Source organism: Phascolarctos cinereus, unplaced genomic scaffold (assembly GCF_003287225.1).
Source record: "Phascolarctos cinereus isolate Bilbo 61053 unplaced genomic scaffold, phaCin_HiC Scaffold_3;HRSCAF=262, whole genome shotgun sequence".
Classification (NCBI taxonomy): domain Eukaryota; kingdom Metazoa; phylum Chordata; class Mammalia; order Diprotodontia; family Phascolarctidae; genus Phascolarctos; species Phascolarctos cinereus.
In genome coordinates, this window is record NW_027555736.1 from 21,272,549 (window position 1) to 21,292,992 (window position 20,444).

The 20,444-nt window shown below is 44.3% G+C and overlaps 1 protein-coding gene across 5 annotated transcripts in view; it reads right to left on the bottom strand.

Annotated features, from left to right (window-relative positions):
* Positions 1 to 1,032: 1,032 nt before the first annotated feature.
* Positions 1,033 to 20,444, bottom strand: part of SLC16A9 (solute carrier family 16 member 9) — a 60,063-nt gene continuing 40,651 nt past the window's right edge. For 2 of the 5 annotated variants that reach the window (XM_020998178.2, XM_020998177.2), the window contains one exon: positions 15,134 to 17,184. In XM_020998178.2, the coding sequence (XP_020853837.1) occupies positions 17,006 to 17,184 (179 nt within the window). In that variant the 3' untranslated portion in view covers positions 15,134 to 17,005. Of the gene's footprint in view, positions 2,762 to 4,795; positions 4,889 to 5,288; positions 5,382 to 15,133; positions 17,185 to 20,444 lie in introns of those variants that run through there. The other 3 variants (XR_013485147.1, XM_020998180.2, XM_020998179.2) reach the window with 3 other exon arrangements.

Genomic DNA, 20,444 nt, shown 5'->3' on the forward strand with positions numbered 1-20,444 from the left:
TGTCTACTCTAAGGCTGTGAAGACTTCCCCCAGCGGAACGGGAGGATGAGAACAATTTGTTCCAATGGCCATGAAGGCAGTTGAAGGCAGTTGTCTTGGCTTTTGTCCTGTCACTAGACTTCGATGACTTTGGAAGAGAGAGCAAGGCTGGTGACTTTGTGCAGCTCTGCCTCACTTAAGTCCAATTCATGCATGAATCAAGACATCACCCCCTGATGTCACTGGTCCTCTTGGAAAATGATGGACAAACAACAACATGGAGAGAGTATGGCCCTAAGGTGTTGGAAGAAATCTTTGAACTTTTGCTCTCCCTATGTCTTTTAAGCAAATATCCCTTTGTAACAGCTAATTCAGGTTAATTGGTCAAATGGAACTGGAACACTGGTCAATGACAGTAAGAGGAACACACTTGAAATGGGGGCTCAGACTGATGGCATCAGAGAAGAGACCTCCCCAACCTCTCAGGCACACTCCTAGAACCTGAAGGGGAAATAGGTGTATTCTGTTGTACTTACCTCCTGAAGGAACACAAACTCTGCAAAATCTACCCACTCTCAAAGTGGAGTAAAGCCCTATCTGCCCCACCCGGGGTATATCACCACCCTTTTCTTACCTGGATGATTCCTCATGAGCTTTGTAGGAAGCAGTGGGCATACCCTTCTGTATCAAAGCTTGAGATGGGAGGGAGTAGGATGTCTTTAGGAAATATGGAAAGAAGTAGGATCAATGGTAAATGGGACCCTCGGGCTGTTCTAACACCCCCCCAACACACACACACACACACACACACACACACACACACACACACACACAATGATTGTACCAAGCAGGGATTGAAAACTGTGACATGTGGAGAGTATTTCAGATTTTGATACTTTCCCTCAACTCATCTCTGTTAAGAGAAGCTGAGATTTGAGAAATCATTAACCTGAAATGAAAACTACATAATCCACGTGGCCTTGCTGATTGCAATTATCATTACTGGGAACATTTTCTTAAACTTTGCTCTTGTTAGAATAAATAATTAAACTCTAAGATGTGGATCTTTTATTTAAAAAAAGGTAGTTGGGATCTTTGGACTTCCCTTGAGAAGTTTTGGACACCTACTAAATTTTTTTACTTCCAGGCTTTTATTGCACAGGCTAAAGAAGAGTGATGTCATCTGGCTAAACTACAGAGCCCCATCCCCTTTTCCAAACATGTTTCTCATGCAAACAATAATAGGGCTATCTCCTATGATTATTGATACTACTTATGAGCTCTTCATCATGCCCAAACATCCTTCTTCATTATTCCTTTGTCAGTCTTCACAATTCCCCTCTGGTGAAGGTCATAAGCCAGGTCTATGTGAATCTGTCAGCTCCTGCCCCATGTAATCCATCTACTACTTAGAGTCTTAGAGGGTTGCTGAATTAAGTTATTCACTCACTGTAACTTATTTCATCATTGTTAGAGGTAGAAACCCCAAATGTGTCATGAAGAGTTGGACATGACTTAAATGACTGACCTTCTTGGTTTAAAAGCCAATGGACCTCTAATCTAGCTGTAGGTATGAAAATAAGATCTGGGTTATGCCCCAGATACTGGATCTCCCTGGGAAGCAGAAAGGATCAAAGTCCCCCTCCCCTCACACTAAACCCCCAGAATTGCAAGGATGGCTAGAAGAAATCTTACTGTAGAAGTAAAATCTCTGGGAGTTGCTGAATTTCTGTATTCTCCCACCCGTCAGTATCTATATTTAAGTAGGGGATAACCCAGACTCAATTCCCTGACCTGTGAAATGAAAGGATTTGGAGTAGATCAGGGCTTCTCATCTACCAGGACCCCAGCAAATGTTTAATCTGCCTGAAAAATGGAGCTGCAAAATAGTGACCAGAGGAGAACATTAGCTCAGCCCCTACAGTAAATGGCAAAGAAGCCAGGACCGTCATTAGGCCAAGCCGTCTGAGGATATCTGGACATAACTGAATGTAAGTAACAGCAGGAGCAGCTGCATTCACATTTTTGGCACTGCTGTCTGGTTGTCAGAATTTGATTGGCTAAATGGCCTGATTCCATAGCAAGCAATTCGGGAAGCAGGAGGAAGTTCAGGATCAAATCTGATTTTCACTTAGGCTGGAGAAGATTGGAGAAGCCAGAGGACCCTTCAGACTCATTAATTATATGCAGGGGCATATGGGGTGTTCAGGGAGCACCAGCACTTCCGGTGTGAGGGCTGCCGAGCCCTTTGCAGGGCTGCTCATCCGCCTCTGGCGTCCACCTGCCACCAGCTCTCCCCTGGGGCTCCAAGAAGACGTAACATGCACAGTGGCCACACGCCAGCAAAACTGTCTCCGCAGACCGGCTAAACCAGGCTGATGGCAGCCCACAGGCCTCAAATCCCTTGGTGAGTTAGGGGGATGTCTGCCCCAAGCACGTGAAGCCGTCCCCCAGCAGAATGGGCAGATGAGAACGATTTGTTCAATGAAGGGGGCCAAAGCAGGTGCTGCGGAGTGCTTAGAGCTTGTCAGGCATCAAAGATACCAAGGTCATCCACCGCATCCTGGGCCGTAGACGGTCCCTTGACCGTTGTCTTGCCACTGGTCTTTGATGAAATGAGAGCAAAACGGATGGGTGTAATTTCTGAACTTCTACATTTGGCCACCAGGTGGTGCTGCAGCCCTGGAAATGCTTCTTCAGCCGCATAGAGCCACTGCCCCCTGGTGTTGGACAGTTCCCTTGATTGAAAAGTGACAAAGAAAACTCAGCTTCCTCAGTGCTGCTGAAAAAAAAAATTAAAAGCATAAAAAGTCAAAGCTGCTCATCTATGTGGCCTCTACACACAACCAATTCTTCTCTTGCTTCTGTTGAAAAGGGGAAAAAAAAAGATTTTCTCCCCTACTCCTCAGTCCAGATGCAGGCATTACAGGTGCAGAGAGCTACACAGTCTATCCTACGAGTGTATCCATCGATTGGTAAACATTTACTAATCACGACGCACAGTGGCAAGCACTGTGTGGGGGGCTGGGGATAAAAAAAAACCAAAGTCACAGGAATAAATGAAGCCTGAAAATCCAGACAGCCCAATAATAACCCCCTGCAATTCCAAGCAATACGTGAGATAATTAACAATTAAATTCGCGGTTGGAGAAGTACAACGTAGTTTTTAGACTCAGTAATTGCTTGAGTGATTTCTATTTAGAGGAAGCTTGAGCCACAAAAATACTACAGTCTCTGACACTACCTGTATGACCTTAAGTCACATTCTCTTCTGGCCTCAGTTTCTTCATACGAAAAATAAGAGGGGGGCACTATATGCCCTCTGAAGCGTCTTACAGTCCTAGACCTATCATCTTGGCCCAAGGAACATATTTCATCACAGTTAATGGAAAGTGGATGGTCATGTAGCCTACATGAGTTCAGGGGATCCTGAGAAAGGCGACATGCCCCTTTTAGGGTCCTAGGGGTACCTATGAGGAGCTGAAGGGCAGTTCACTGATGCCTTTGGCTTGAGCCCACACCAGTACACTTCTCAATCCAATATTATGAGTTAAGAATTGATTTAGTCAGTCAGTCTTAAGTAGCTTTTAGAAAGGGGTATTGACTAAGGTGATACGGTTGTACAATTGGTACAAAGCACTGTTCTAGAGTCTGCAACACACCCTACCATGAATTCATAGAGAATCCAGGAGAAAGGGGCCATCCAGTCCAACCCTCCCATTTTACAAATGAGGAAACTGATGCCCCCAAAAGTTCAGTAAGTATCTACAGGCACATTTGAAACCGAGTCTTCCTGACTCCAACTCTAGAATTCTAATGGCTGGATTTGGGGTCAGAGAACCTGTATCCAAATCCTAGCTCTGTCCTTTGCAGCCAATAGCTACGATCAATCTGTCCCTGGCTCTCAATGTGAATACTGCTGTCAAATGATCCGGCTTGTATTCAGGTCCCTGATGAGAAGATTGGAAGTATATCATTGAGATTTCTTTCAACCCTGGGTCTTCATTCACAGGGCTCGATTTAATTCAATAAGCATTTACTATGTACCCCTCGTACAAAGCATTGTGCTAAGTGCTAGGGTTAGGAAGACAAAACTAAGATCATCTCTGCCCTCAAGCAGCTTGAATTCTACGGGGTGGGGAGGGAAGGATACATTTTGATACAACAAATAGTTTTGTAGGATGAGCTTGCCCTGTTTGATCCTTAGTTCCCTACAAAATATGGGCAATAAGGGAGCACAGCCAGGTGGCCTTCAAAGATCCCACTAACTCCAGGAGTCCCTATCTCCTCCATTCAGTGAACGTCAAAACCAGTCCTGATCCAACCAATTCCATTCTGCCATCCCCTCTTGCAACAACTCACAGGACTGTTTCCAATCATTTCAATCTTCCCATGACTCCCTCCAGCAATGTATTGCTCTGATATCTAATCATGGCCCCTGGATTCTTGAAAACAAAGCCAGTAGAGCCCGAGTGACTAGTCCTTTCAGAATCACAGAATCTTGGAGTTAGAAGGGACTTAATTGATTCTTGAGCCCAAGCTGTATGTGAACAACCATCCCTCTACAAAATTGAAGACCTCCAGTGATGGGGAAGTGGCCACCTCTGGAGAAGACCATTATGTTTTTAAACTCTTATTGTAGGGAAACAGTTCTTTATATGGAGCGCAAATAGGCCTCTTTTCCATTCTCCATCATTGCAAAAACCAACAAAAACTCAGCAAAGATTGCAGTTCAGGACATTACACTTTATTTTTGGACACTGATTGATGTCCTTTTTCACTCCAACTGCCTGAGTGTGTTCCAGACTACACTTACCTTCTCTGAAGACTGCGTTTGAATCCCAGCTTCCTTGTGTACCTGACAAAGAGCCCAATGGCACCATGCTTGACAGCATTGCCTGCACTGGGGCTGTAACAGAAAATTGCAGCACTCTCATGGCTACATGGGAAAGATCACTACCTGGAAGTGTTCCTGAGGCCTGGGAGATGAGAAGGGGGAGGGCAGGTGAAATAGGAAGATGTATGGGTTACGTAGAACAAAACTGTATAACCCAAAGCATGAAGAATCTTTTTTGTACTTTTCCACCTCCAGAACTGGGAGGGTCTAACAAATGACAAAGTAGTCGAGACACGTCATGTGGGCATGAACTTGGCTCTGAGACCAGCCCAACACAGTTGAAGGGCTTTGAGGGGATAAGGACCAGACCTGTGATGTCACTGATATAGGGAACTCCCAGATGAGGAAATTCTGTCCTTCAATGAAGATCAGAAACTTTTCTGAAGCTTATAGTCTTAGAAGAGTCACTTACCTGCAGGATGGATCACAGCAAGCATGCATCATGGGCAAGACTTGAATCCAGGGCTTCCCAATTCCAAAGCCAGCTCCATCCATTCCACCATGCCTACAGTGATTTGAGGGAAGAAGAGAAAGAGTTGATCTCAATTTTAGTATCATTTCATAACAAAGCTGGGGATGGGAAACCTAAGCCTTAGTTTTTGGTGGTGGGATAGAAAGGACCCTGGATTGGAATCCAGAGGACCTGAGTTCAAACAGCAGCTCTGCCACTGGCTCCCTGTTCGACTTTAGTCAGCTCCCTTCTCTGGGGGTCAGGATGCTCCTCTGCAAAAGGAGAGGGTCAGACTAGACAAGCTCTGAGATCCCTTCCAGTTCCAGAGCTATGATTTGATGGTGTCTAAGGTCTTTTTCATCTCCAGATCTATTGTCTCTGCTGGAACATAGGCAGTGAAGCCAACAGACCTAAGTCAGAGGATCATAGACTGAACTCTCTGGAAGGGATGTTAGAGACCATCAAATCCAACCCTCCCTGAGATCATACACTGTTGTGGCTGAGGCCGCTGTGTCTCAGAACTGCTCAATTGCATTCAGGAATGGAGTTGGTAGAGAGAAACAGAGTTATCTTACCTGTCCCCACCCTCCACTAACAGTCCAGAAAACATCTCTCCACTGACAAGTCCCAAAGGCTGGCAATAAGTCCTCATTTGAGAAGGTAGCCCTCACATGCATCAACCCTGGGCTCACTTGGATTACTGGGCTTAGCACATGACACATTGGATGATAAGTGCCCTTGGTTTGGCTTGAGCCCCTATCCTAGCTCACCTCAAACCTTCCAAGGTCATTTAAACTCAGATTGGACCAGGATGGGAGACCAGACAAGGAACAGGTGTTGAAAAATTAGAACATTCAACTGGGACTAAAACAATTAACAAAGGCATAGAAAACACCTTCAGCACACGCTGCAAGTCATGGAAGAAACTTTCTCCTCTGATATGTGAAGGGCTGGTGTCTGTTCTGTGGCTGAAACAAAGTAGAGAAGCTTTCCTTGTGTCATATGTGCTCAGAATTGAGTCCCTCCCTACAGCAGCTCTCTCTCTCTCTCTCTCTCTCTCTCTCTCTCTCTCTCTCTCTCTCTCTCTCTCTCTCTCTCTCTCTCTCTCTCCTCTATGTCTCTGTCTCTCTTTCTGTCTCTCTCCTTCACTTGGCCTGACCTTGCCAGAGGTGCAACACATTCTCCAGCTGCTAGTCTTCTTTTTGCACCAGTCACTACTAAGACCACCATGTAGATTTCTCTTTCTTTTCCAAAGTCTCTGCCTTCCCCTGACACAATTATCCCATGCTTTAGGCATAGAGTCCGACAGGAACTGAAGTCCTTATAATTTAAGTCAATACCATCCTTGAGGACCAGAGTCTCAAAAAACGTAGTCCCTTCCTTCAAATGTGTCCCTGTTACACAAATGTTTTACTAAAGAAAAAGAAAGCCAAAGGACACACTACAATCTGCAAAAATTAATGTAAGACAACCCACAGTTTCAAAAAGCCCACAATATTTCTCAGCATCACTTACAGTCCCAACAAGGTAGGTAGTGAGTTCCATGGCAGTGGATGATTTTTAAAAATGTATTATTTATAGCTTTTGGGGATTTATTTCATATTGCCATCACTTCCCAGTATCGCACCAAGAACTTCCCTTTCAACAAAAAAGTCAAGTTAAGCAAAATAGACACCCTGAGTATAGCAAAAGCATCTTCTCCAATCTGCATTTTTACCCCAGCCCTTTTCCACAGAGAGACAGAGAGAGAGAGACAGACAGAGACAGAGAGAGAGAAATATATATATAGAGAGAGAGGGAGATAGAGTTTTTATTTTTGCTCAACGGGAGTCAAGGTTGCTCATTACATGTGACATGGTCCAAGGTTTGTTTTCCTTTATGTTATAGCTCAAATTACTGTCTGTTGCTCCCTTGGTTCTGCATATTTGCTTCAGTATTAGTTCATATAAATGCTCCCAAGTGACTCTGAATTCTTCATATCTATTGTTTCTTTTGGCATGAGAACGTTCCATCACCTTCATGTGCCACAGCCAACATAGCCATCTCCCAGTCAACGGAACGCCCACTTTTCTTCAGAATGTTTGCTAAAACAAGAGGTGTGTCTGCAGCCATTTTCCTTTTGTTTTTAACTTGCTTGGGATAAATGCTTAGCAATGACTAAACTGTTCATACCCTTCACTCTGGCAATACCACTGCTAGACATTTGCTCCAAGGAGGTCAAAGAGCAAAGAAAGGGTTTTCCATGTACCAAAAACATCCCAGTAGCCCTTTAGAACATAGCTTGAAACCCAGTAATGCTAAGACCACTCATTTTCTGCTTTTCTCATTCTTTCTCCATTGGAGATGTTGTAGCAAACACTGGATGACCACCTGTTGGGGAGAGGACAGAGATTCCCATCAAGTATGGCTTATACCAGGCAACTTCTGGGATTCCTTCCAACTCTGAAATTCTGTAAGTTGAATCTTCTTGCTATGGTCTCCTTAATGAATTATTCTCACAAGCCCTCTGGCTCTGACTGCTGGATTGGCATAGAATCACTGAACCTAGAGCCGAAAAGGATGAGAGAGACAATTTAGCCCAGCCTCATCCTTAGATAGATGAGGAAATGGCTGCCCAGAGAGGTTGTAGTAAGTGACTTACCCAAGGTCACATAAGTAAGATGTATCAGAGCTGGGATTCAAACCCACGTTTCTTGACACTAAGTCCAATGTTCTTTCTGCTACATAATTCTGCTTCTCCTCCATGTCCTCTAACAAATGCCAGGCTGGTATTTACAATTCAATTCTGTATAACATCAGATTCATGAGTCAAATCAGAAATTTCCTCAATGTTTTTACTGGCCTCTGTAAATACATAGTTTACTCAGACAACTTACAGTGGAATTACATTCTGTCTTGACCAGGACTCTTTTCAAATTCCCCATACCCCACCTCTACATCCCACCAGGTGGGAAGCGTGTCTCCTTCCCACTATTGACCAGATGAGGGAGGGAGAGGCAAGAACTCTGACTTTAACTCAGGGTGACTTCTGCCTTAACCCAGCCTGTCTGTCCTCCCAAACCTGTTTAGAAGAAGGTGAGGTGTCCCTGTCCAAGGGACCATCCCTCAGGCCTCTACAGGGACATCAGATGACCTCAACTAGTCACAGCTGGTTCATTCCCATGAGGCAGTAGGAACTCAAGTAAGGCTCAAGTGAACCGGGAAGGGCACTTAGTGGAGAGGTCAAAGGGGATCTGGGTTCTTATCCAGATCAGCTGCTGACTGCTGACGTGACCCTAGACAAGTCACTGCCCTCCTCTAGACTTCTGAAGAAGTAGGAGGGTTGTATTTGATGACATCAATGGCTCCTGCAAGCCCTAACATGCTCTTATTAATAATAATGATAGTTACCATTTATATATAGCATTTTAAGGTTTGCAAAATGCCTTGCAAATATTCTCTTATTACACCCTCATAATAACCTTGTGAGGCAAGTACTATTACCCCCATTTTACAGATGAGGAAACAGAGGCACGCAGAAGTGAAATTACTTCCTCAGGGTCACACAGGTAGTAAATATCTGAGACAGGATTTGAACTCAGTTCTTCTTGGCCCCACATCCAGCACTCTATCCGCTGAGCCGCCCGCACCTTGACTCAGTGAGCAGCAAACTTTCTCCTCTCGGATTTTTGGGGCCCCTTGGCCTGGCTTCTCAGGGTCCTGCATCAGAAGTGAATGAAGCCATTTTCCTCTTCGGTCTTTCTCCACAACATCGTCCTCAATGGTCAGCTCTCACTGGATAGACCTTGTCAGCATGTAGGGACTAAACCATCAAAACAATTCACCAGCATAGATCAGAGCTCCAAGCAGAACAGAGCTTCCCCATCAGGGAAGTCAGACCTCACTGGGCTCCAGGAACCTGGCCCCATATGGTAACTGGGATCTAGTTTCCACTGGGAGCAAGTGAAGTGTCCTTGGAGACTGCGTCCCCGTTTTCTCATCATGGATGTAGACAAACAGAGAGGGGAGAGAAGGGAAGAGTCTCTTCCATCAGGACAGGCTGGCATCTCTGAGGGATACATTCCTAAGGGGCTTTGGTGGAGAGAGAAAACAGCAACAGCTGATTCAAGGTACTCAGTGGCTAAAAGGGAGGGGCTCTGGCTGAGTTGGAAAGGTGGGCTGCTGGAGAAACTGAGATTGATATTGATAACAACAATACGTCCACATCAACTATGAGGTTTGCAAAGAGCATATATAATGTAACGTACATTATATTAGATGCATGTTATGCATGTATTATTGCACTTGATACTTACAACAACCCTGTGAGCTAGGCACTAGTATTATCACCATTTTGTGCAGGTGGGGAAACTGAGGCTCAGAGAGGCTGAGCCTGAGAAGGGCCTGTGCATGTTCTTGGCTTAGCAGACGAGTAAGTTGGCTTAGACCCCTTTGCGTCTACCAAGTCCATGACGGGGCATGTCGACCAGTAATGACTCTTGTTACAGTTATCTCACATGTTAGGATTTTGTCCACGTGGGAACTCCCTACACTGATGGTATCATCATAGGATTATAGAGTTAGAGCTGGAAAGGACCTTGGAGGTTATCTAGCCTAGCTCCCTCACTTGACAATTGGGGAAACTGAGGCTCAGAGGAGTGGAATGACTTGCTCAGGGTTATTCCACCGGATATTATCACAGATGGGATTGGAACATTCCAGGTCCAGCACTCTATCTACCACATCACACAATACCATTCAATATCTATCACAGAACAACTGCGTAATTCAGAATAATTAGGCTCCTGAACTGTACAACTTGCTACATATAAGGACACAGCCTTTGACTTACAGCAGCCCCCACGAAATCCAATAAAATTCAGCTACCCTTTATTATGCACCTGTAACAAAGATGAAAACAACCCAGGTCCTGTCCTCCAGAAGCTAACAGCCTACCAGGAAGTAGAAAGGAGGGGCGAGTAGAGAGGCACACAGACAAGTGAGAGTGATACAGAGGCAAAGGAGAGGTTGAAATTCTCTGGGAAATTTTGATGAGGGTGAAACCAAGAGGCACTGTGGTACAGTAGGAACAGTTCTGAGCTTGGAGGATTTGAACTTGCTAGACCTGAATTAGAATATCAACTCTGCCATTTACAACCTGTGTGACCCAGGGGAAGTCACTGCCTTTCTTGGCCCTTAGTTTCCTCATCTGTTAAAGGAAGAACAGGACTAGGTGACTTCTGAATTCACTTCCAGCTCTTGATCTATGCTCTGCCCTTTGTCGTTTTGGGGCTGCAGGGACGGACTGAAAACCCATGTAGTTTCAAATCCCAGGGAGTGAGGATGCCTAAATCCCTAGGGCTGGCGTCCTCTCTGTTCATCTAGGTAGCTATGGAAAAAAAAGGGGGACAGCTAAGTGGCGCAGCAGATAGAGCACCAGCCCCAGAGTCAAGAGGACCTGAGTTCAAATCCAGCCTCAGACACAAAACACTTTCTAGCTGTGTGACGCTGGGCAAGTCACTTAACCCTATTGCCTAGCCTAAAACAAAACAAAACATCTAGGTAGCTATGACTAAAAAAGTCCCAACTTCACCCTCACCACCAAGTTTCTGGACACCTTCTGAATGAACCAGAAGTAAGCCACAAGGAAATGACTTGCTTCCCTAGAAGCTGGGACACTCAGAATCAGATTCCTAGCATCTCATGACCCAGATCTTGGGCTCAGAGAAGGCAGCAGAAAAAGGGGCCTTGGCAAAGGGCTTTTCAATGACTGTACTAATTTGAGAAAAATGTGCTGAGGTGCTAATCTCCAAGGATTTAAAACTCTGTAAAGAAACTCTCTCAGGAGGCAGCTGCATAAGCTATCTTAGTTAGGGACAATCAGAGTCCCAGTTTGCTTTCCCCAAAATGATTCGTGTTGATTCAAATATTTACTGAGCTCATGGACACATGTGGAAACACACGCATGTACACTAGTGCCTTCCCCTTTCAGAGTATTGCCCATCTGCTCTGTATATATCTTGTCATTGGGATATTGTCTCCCTCAGTAGAATGGGAGCCCCTGAGGATAGGCAATAGTTTTGTCTTTTTTTTTGTATCCCCAGAATATATCACAAAGCCTGACACATAGTGTGTGTGTGTAGAGTAAATTTTAATAAATTCTTCTCTTGACTTCATATACAGATTATATATATATATATATGTGTGTGTGTGTGTGTGTGTGTGTGTATATATATATATATATATATATATATATATATATATATATATATATATATACGCACATATATACATATGTGCCTTGTACAAATATCCAGTAATCTGATTCCTGAAAAAAAATAATCACATCCCTGTATCACCTTGCATACATTGTGATCTGTGATCTTTTCACAGGTTATGGCTGGAGAGGCTTTGAAATCAGCCATTGGAAAGGCTTATGGATTTCGAGTCAAAGGACCCCAGTTAGAATCCCATCCCTGCCATTTTTCACCTGTGTGACCTTGTACCGAGAGCTCTGCACCTCCATTTCCTTCCTTGGAAAATAAGAAGCAAGAGGCAAGGCTAGGTGATGTTTACTGTCCCTTCAGGTTCCAATGATGATCCTGAGGATTCCAGGAAATCCCAGCTAAAGAGGCAAAAGACTCCTGGCCGATGTATTGACAATAAATGTATGAAAAGATCGGTAGTTTAAAAGGGGAAGGGCGAAGGCAGCGGCCATTTAACAAGCACCTAGTATTTGTCAGGCTCTGTGCTAAGCACTTTACACATACGATCTCATTTCATCCTCACAGCTCTGGCAGGTAGGTGCTATTATTATCCTCGGTGTTTTATGGTTGAGGAAATGGAGGCAAACAGGGGTTAAGTGACTTGCTCAATGTCACACAGCTAGTAAGTATCTGAAGCCATATCTGAACTCAGGTCTTGAGGTGCAGTGTTCTACCGACCGCCACATCTAGGAGAAATAGTAGTTACTATGGTTGTCTGAGAGGAAGCGCAAGTGTCCTCATCTCTAAAATGAAATGGCTAGATAGTTTTTAGTCCCCTTTGAAATCCTTTAATGTAATGCATTGGCCTTGGAGTCAGAAAGACTGAGGCCTTCCTTAGAGCTCACTAGCCATGTGACCCTGGGAAGTCACTAGATGCCTTTGGGCCTTAGGTTCCTCAATTAGAAAACCAGGATCATAATGGCTGTAACACCGACCTCCTGGGACGGTTAAAAGAAATAATGAGCATATGATATTGTACAAACTGCAAAGCTCTCCAAGTGGCCGCCATTTTATGATCTAAGGCCAAAGACTCCTCCAGCTTACCTCTCCCAGCTCTTCTGTGCTCAGAAAGTTCTCAGCATTAGAACAAAACCAAAAGAAGCACAGTTTTAGGCACCATATTGAAATTTCCCCCAGAAACACAATTTTTCTTTTCCTTTTTAGAAGGGCCCTGGAAGTTGTGGGGAACCTACTTGGAACTGTACAGATGGGGCAAGTTGGGACTGAATATGTCTCTAAGAAATCGAGCAACACAAAACCTAACCTCCTAAGGGAGAAGAGCAGCCAGGGCTTGGGAGTTATCTTTTGTTTTAGAAGCTAGTAGGATAAGGACATACTAGATTACCTTAGAACCCTGACCGTGCCATGTAAATGGATGAATAGATGGATAGATGGATGGATAGAGGGATGGACGGATGGATGGAGGGAGGGAGGGAGGGATGGATGGAGGGATGGATGGATGGAGGGATGGAGGGATGAATGGATGGATGGATGGATGGATGGAGGGATGGATGGAGGGATGGATGGAGGGATGAGAAAGCAGTCACTAAGGATTTATAATGTATTGAGCACAGTACTAAGCACTGGGGATACCAGGACAAAAACAAAGGTGGTTCTGTTGCTCAATGCTCTTACATTCTATTAGAAAAAACAATGCATGCAGGGAAGTGGAGCTCATTGCCAGCATTTATAGACACCTTTAAGTTTTGCAAATTGCTTTTTCATGTGGTATTTTGGTTCTGAAAGTTAAAGACATGGAAGGAGGAGACACAGAGGAGTAAGTCAGTCTACTCCTTCCAGGAATAGTGGTAGGATGGAATTTGTCATGCTTCATAATGATTCCAGAACTGGGTGGGAGGGAGAAGGTTGGGAAGGGGAGGGGATGTGGGCTCTGGTATGGGCAGTCAGGCAGTTGGAGGAAATGGCTGGAAGGGAGGCCAGAAGTGAAGCATGACTGGGACTTTCTTGAAATGGTGTCCCAGGAAAGAAGTTCCAATCAAGTGAGCAGGGCAGTAGGGTAGATGTTCCTCTAGGGTATGATTTCTGGCATGGTGTGGAGGCAGTTGGAAAGAGGACAGAAGAGGAAGTGCCTAGAGAGAAGACCAGTCCACTTTTGGACAGCTCTAAATGCTTCTATTTACTTCTTTTTGAGATAATCTATTGGTATAATGATGTAATAAAACTATACAAATTATTCCCTTCAGTAAGATAAAACAGACTCAGGAAAAAAAAAATCTTCACCCACCCCATGTATCTCGAAGGAATTCTGTACAGGTGACAGGTTAATGCCTTGCCAAGCCACTGGCCTAAATAAAATACACAAATTGATAAGCAAATTGGCTTTCCCAAGGGGCTGCTGCCTAATCAGAGTTTCAGCTCTGAAGGGGGAAATGACCTCAGTGCCTACCTAGTCTATCAATCTCCTCTCTAACACACTCCATAAGGGGTCATCCAGCCTTCACTTGTGCAGGCCTCCAAGGAGGGAGACTCACCACCTCTCAAGGTCACCTGCTCCACTCTCGTGTTTATGAAGTGGGGCCATTTTTACCTCCACAGCACCACCTGCATCCGTCCCTTTCTCTCTCCTGTTATAGCCTTCCCATTTCAGACTCTCATCCCCTCTTACTTCATCTATTACAAAAGCCTCCTACTTTATCTCCCAGCTTCTGATCCCCCTCCTTTTCACTCCATTTTCCACACAGTTGACAAATAGACGTCCTTCACAAATGAGTGTAACTAGTCATTCCTCTGCTCAGAGGCCCTCAGTGCCCTCTTGCCCCTAGGATAACCTGAAAAATCCTCAGTCTGGCTTTCAAGGCCCTACACAATCTGGCTCCCATCTGTCACTCTAGCCTTCTTTTGTATTGATTGGCTTTGTGCTTTTTACATCCCAGCCAAAGTAGAAATGTTATCTCCTACTTCCATGGACTACATTCTACAGAATACACTTAACTTCCTTCAAGACTCATTGTTGGTAGCCTCTGGTAGGTTTGCCATGTTGTAGAGGTTCTATCCCTCCTCAATTTTCCTTGTCCTAGACTTATTTGTGGACATGCTTTGTTCCTTTGGTAGAATGTAAGCTCCTGAAGGCAGGGACCTTTTCCTTTCTGTACGGGGAAATGCTTTTTTGTACTGAATGGAATTGAATTGCAAAATACCATGTAAGTGATATACTGAGCTGAGAGGGAGAGAGGGAGGGAGGAAGGAAGGAAGAAACAAGCATTTCTTAAGTACCTCCTACGTGTCTGACACTATGATAAGCACTTTAAAATATTATTTCATTTGATCCTCATAAATTTTGGAGGTACATGCTATTATTATCCCCATTTTATAGTTGAGGAAACTAAGGCAGGCTAAGGTTCATGACTTGCCCAGGATCACACAGCAAATACGTGTCTGAGGCAGAATTTTAACTTGAGTCTTCCTGGCTCCAGGCCTAGCACTGTATCTGCTGGACCAGTGGACAGTGGAGATGGGATTTACAATTTCATATTTTGACCCCTCTGGTTTATATGCTAATAACAATGGGATAATGAAAGGGACCACTCAGGAAAAGCCACCTAAATTGAAATAATAGATGTTTTATTGTCGCTTAAAATGCATTTCCTAGACAGTGGGAAAAACAAGAACAGAGCAAAATTAACAGACACACATGGCAAAAAGACACCCTGACAATCAATCCCCTCATGTCAAATATGTCCATATCATATGAGATAAACAAGCTTGTCACTGATGTTCATTATAGAAATGAGCATCTTGAACATCTTGAAAAAAACCCGATGCTTTAAACACAAAACCCACTGGTGAGTTTTTGTTTCTTTCCTAATATCTGTCCTTACCAGCCGACACCTCATGGCAACCATGGAGCAAGGCACAGAAATTCCCGGACACCACGGGAGGGGAATCCAAACATTCTATGCAGAGCCATCACTGCCCTGTAGGGTGACCTCCCGCAAGTGCCTGGATCTACCCATCTCTCAGTTTCCCCATCTACAAGAGCATCGGCTACTTTTTCCTTGGGACATTGTGAGGCAATTCATGATTGTAAAGTGCTTTAGATGCCTCAGAAGGAAGACAACAGAGAAATACAAAATAAAATTTCATATCGTATACTTCCAAAAAAAATTAGGAGAGAATTTTGGCACTAGGGAAAGGGTAATCCCTGTTTGAGAAGCCATCTGTGGCCCTTTGAAACTTCCTCAAGGCTTTTTTCTCTTTTTTGAACGTCAAGAGAATTACTCTTTCCCCATGAGAAGTACCTTAGAGCAATGTGGACTTGTTAAATGTCTCTTTCTTTCTAAGATGGGGTTCCTAGGCCTAGCTTGGCCAAAGCACCAATTTCTCATTTCCCCCTCCCCACCTAATCAATGCCCTCACCCCAACACCCATGGCTCCCTTCAAATCTGAAGAAAAACATTGTAAACAGTTATCATGGAAGAATGACACATCTATAGCAGCAATTGCTTCATCTGGCAGATGTGCAAATGTGCAACTGGGCTCTATTCAAACTTAACGGAAGTCTCCCATTTGCACTAATGGAATGATCGAAATCATGGTTTCCAATCTGGAAACAAAGACATAGAAATGCCCCTCTCCCGCCTGGCTCCTTCCTTGGTGGAACATCTTGTGACTGGGTGCCACTTCGTGAGAATGGGTTACATTTTGTTTAGCAATCAGTGGAGACCAGGTCCCAGGGACAGCAGCATGATGGGAGCTCACCTGCCCCCTGCAAACTCCTTGAGACCAGGGAATTGTGCTCTGTGTGTGTGTGTGTGTGTGTGTGTGTGTGTGTGTGTGTGTGTTCAGTGGGACACTGAATGAACTCAAGATGCTTAAGAAACAAACGAACAAAAAGACGATATCACGGTATCCCCACAGGGACTGTCATCTGGCTCAGCTGCCATTTTGAATGCCCCTTTCCAGAAAAATGTTCATTCCCTGGTGAATTTGGGTTGCTTCTCTTGATCAGTTTTTAAAACAAAATGTCAAGTGGTTAATCAACTAGCATCACCAAGAGAAGAGGGGATCCAGAAGACCCCAGTGGCATCTGTGCGCATCTCATTAGACTGGCTGCTTCACAGTTTGAAATGCAGAAGACTTCCCTTCTGGGTATCTCATTATGGGGCTGGCAAAGTGGGTGGGGAAATGGCACTCCTTGATGCAGAGAGGCATCTCCTCATGCCATCTAAGTTTGCTACTATTTCAAGACCTTGACGGTGACAGTATAGCAAAAGAGACCCCACTTAATGAGCAGCAAGAAAATACAGCCAAATGAGGCTAGGGGAGAGGGATGGTGATGGCTGCTAAGAGCCAGCCACCAGGGAATTGGTCTGATAGAAAAAGGGTCTTGACTGCTTGAGCCACTTGCAAAATCTCTTGAGGACTTTGCTAGAGAGAGCACAAAATGACAATAAGAGGCATCCCCGTGTTCCCCTACGCTTGAGACGCAGCTTGGTACACATAAGGCTTTGGGGCTGGCTTGGTGCTGTCTTTGTGACACATGTTCCCCCAAGGTATGGCAGCAAGCAGCAGAATCAACCCGCCGAGCAGAACACAAAATCCACTAAAGTAGAACGCGATGTCGTAGCTCTGTGTCCAGTCGTAAAACCAACCTGCCAAAAGAACCATGGATGGATGGATCATTTTCCCTCAGATTCCCCAAAGCGAATCCGTTCTGTGCCCCTGTCAGCACCCTCTCCCATTGGAAATGATTCTGTATATGCTTTGTAGATGGTGTGCTGGTTAAAGAGCCGAGTGAGTGGCCGGGCAAGACCTGAGGTCAAATCCCACCTCAGACTTTCATTAGCTGCGTGACGCTGGACAAGACATCTAATCTCTCTCAAGCAACTCCCCAGGGTTTATTTACTCAGTCATAGACTAGTCATGAGCTGAACTGATTGAGAAGGCCCCCCACACCTAGAGTGTTCTACACAAGTGAAATCATAGCTCTTCCACCCAAGTATAATGTACTTACCTGTCTATGGATTATATTCCTCATAGTAGACAAAAGTTCCTTTGACTCACAGATGGCAAAGAGGATAGAGCACCAGCCTGGGGTCAGGAAGACCTGAGATCAAATTCGACCTCAGACACTTACTAGCTGAGTGACCCTGAGCAAGTCATTTAACCTCTGTTTGCCTTAGTTTCCTCATCTGTAAAATGTGAATAACACTAGCACCTACCTCCCGGCGTGGTTGTAAGGATTCAATATGGTAATATTTGTAAAGCACTTAACATAGTGCCTGGCACATAGTAGGTGCTATATAAAGGGTGGTTATTATTCTTTTTTCTCCTTGTGACCCCAACTCAATAGGGATTTTCCAGTGAGGAAATTCCCTCAGCCAAAATAGATCAGCATTTGATCAGCAACTTAGATCTGAGTGAGTTGCCCAGAGCACTGAGGGTAAGTAGCTCTCTCTCCGAGTCACACAACCAGTAGATCTCAGAGTGAAGTCTTCCAGATTCTAAGACACAGGCTTCCTCCACTAAACCATGGTGCTTCCCACTGCAGGTATTATTGTTGACACTTTACAGATGGGGAAACTGAGGCTGGGAGCTATGAAGTTTAATGACTTGTCTGCTGGCCTTATAGTTACTGTGCCAAGCTGTCATATGGTTAAGTACTCAAGAAATGCTTGTTAAAATGAATTGAGAGGCAGTAAGGATTTGAAATCAAATACAGACTGGGTATTCAACTAGGTGAATTTGGGAGTGCGGGATCATATAGGAAAAAGAGCAGTGACTTTGGAGTTAGAAGACCTTGATTATCGGCTACTCACTAACCTAGAAGTAACATGGTAGAATGGAATGGGTGCTTCCCTGGGACTCAGGAGGACCTAGGCATAAATCACACACCACTGATAGTAACTACAGGGCTCTGGACAAGTCACTGGGACCTCAGTTTGCTAATCTGTAAAATGAGAATAACGATGATAATGGTGGTGGCGATGACGGTGATGATGGTGATGGCACCAACCACGTAGGGTTGTTGTGAAGGGCAAATGAGATAACGGATGTAAAGCTAGCTTGTTGCTCTACATTTCGTGTCAGCCCGATAAAGATTATCTTCTGCTTCCTACATGAAATCCTTCCTGATCCCTCAAGCCCCCACAGTTCTTGTCCTCCCTCCCCAAACAATGTTGCACTTATTTTTGATTGATTCTAAGTGATATACACATGTTGCTTAACCTGATGGAATGGAAGCCCATTGAGGGCAGGGAAAGTTCCATTTTGTCCTTGTGCCCCCAGTGCACAGCAGGATGCCTGGTGCACAGTAGACAGTTAATAAATACTTGGCAATTGACTATTGATTAGCTACCATTATTAACTGTGGGACCTTGGTCAAGTGGCTTAAATTCTTGGCCTCAGTTTCCTCATCAGTAAAATGAGGTGGTTGGACCAGATTATCTCTAAGGTTCTTTGCAATTCTAAATTCTAGCATTAATTAATCAGTCATTTAACAAGCATTTATTAAGAGATGACTGTGGGCAGGCACTGTGCTAGATGCTAGGCATACAAAAACAATGAATGAAATAATCCCCTCTCTCAAAGCACTTACATTTGACTGGAGGAGACAGCATGTACGTGTGTGTGTGTGTGTGTGTGTGTGTGTGTGTGTGTGTGCGTGTATAAGAATATACAGAATAAATACAAAATAGATTAAATACCATATTGTTAGGAAGGCAGGGTGGGTTTGGGGTAGAAGGTACTGCTTGAGCTATGTCCTGAAGGAAGAGAGGAATTCTATGAGGTAGGGAGGAGGAGGCAGAACATTCCAGGGATGAGAGACATCCAATGCAAACTGATTTTCTTGAGTACGGATTTGAGCTGTTACTCCCCTGCTCAATAAACTCCAGTGGCTCCCTGTTGCCTCTAAGATCAAGCACCCATCGCTCTTTTTAGTTGAAAGACCTTTACAACCTAGCTCTATCTTTCCAGCCTCATTATATATTACTCCCTCTATGGCTGTCTACACTCCATCCAAACTGCCCTTCTCTCTACTGAGTGTCCTAGACACAACACTGCAACACCTCTCCTCTGGGCCTGTGGAAGCAGATTTTATAACCCTCTTGAAGAGATAGGTTTTCTCTCAAGTGCTAAGGAAGGAGGTAATGGCACATCGGCTCCATCGATGACTTCTTTACCCAATAGCAATGTAGAACCTTAGGTACGATGGATGTTGTGTCTTCTTAATTCTGTATTCTAAACTAGTAGGAAGGTGTCCAGGTGGAAAGATATAGAGCCAGGGTACTTGGGTTCAAATACCAGTTTTGACACCATCTGGCCCTTAGCAAACCATTCAACCTCTCAGAGCCTCAACCTACTCATTCATAAAAATGAGAATAATGGTGTTTTTACTACTGGCACCATTGGGTGGTTTGAGGAAGGTGGCATGTACATCTGAAAGCTAAACTGTCATTGCCAAGCTTTGTGCCTGGGGTAGCACAAATTCCACCTGAAGCAAGTGGCACAAAATGAGCCTCAGATCAACTCCTAGAGTTAAGATGCATACACAGAGCTAAAAGGTAAGATGTAGAAAGGGAAGCCAGGTTAAGAGAGAGCTCCCCTGGGGTGTCATGGTTCAGAGACTATGATGGTCATCTAACAGTAACTCTTTGAGTTTCATTTCTGCTGAAGGATTGCAGATGTTCGCAACTTGCTCAAAATTTGCTGCCCTAGGAAAAAGTTCTTATCATCCCACCCTAGTTACAACTCTGTTTAAAATACTCAATAAATGTGACCTATCACTTCCATTTCAACTTGATCTAGTGCATACAAATGTATACAATTATTTTCAAAATGAGCCAGATTCCTTCAGTAGGATGGAAGTTCCCTGAAGGTAAGGATTATCTCTTTTTCTGTGTTTGTATCT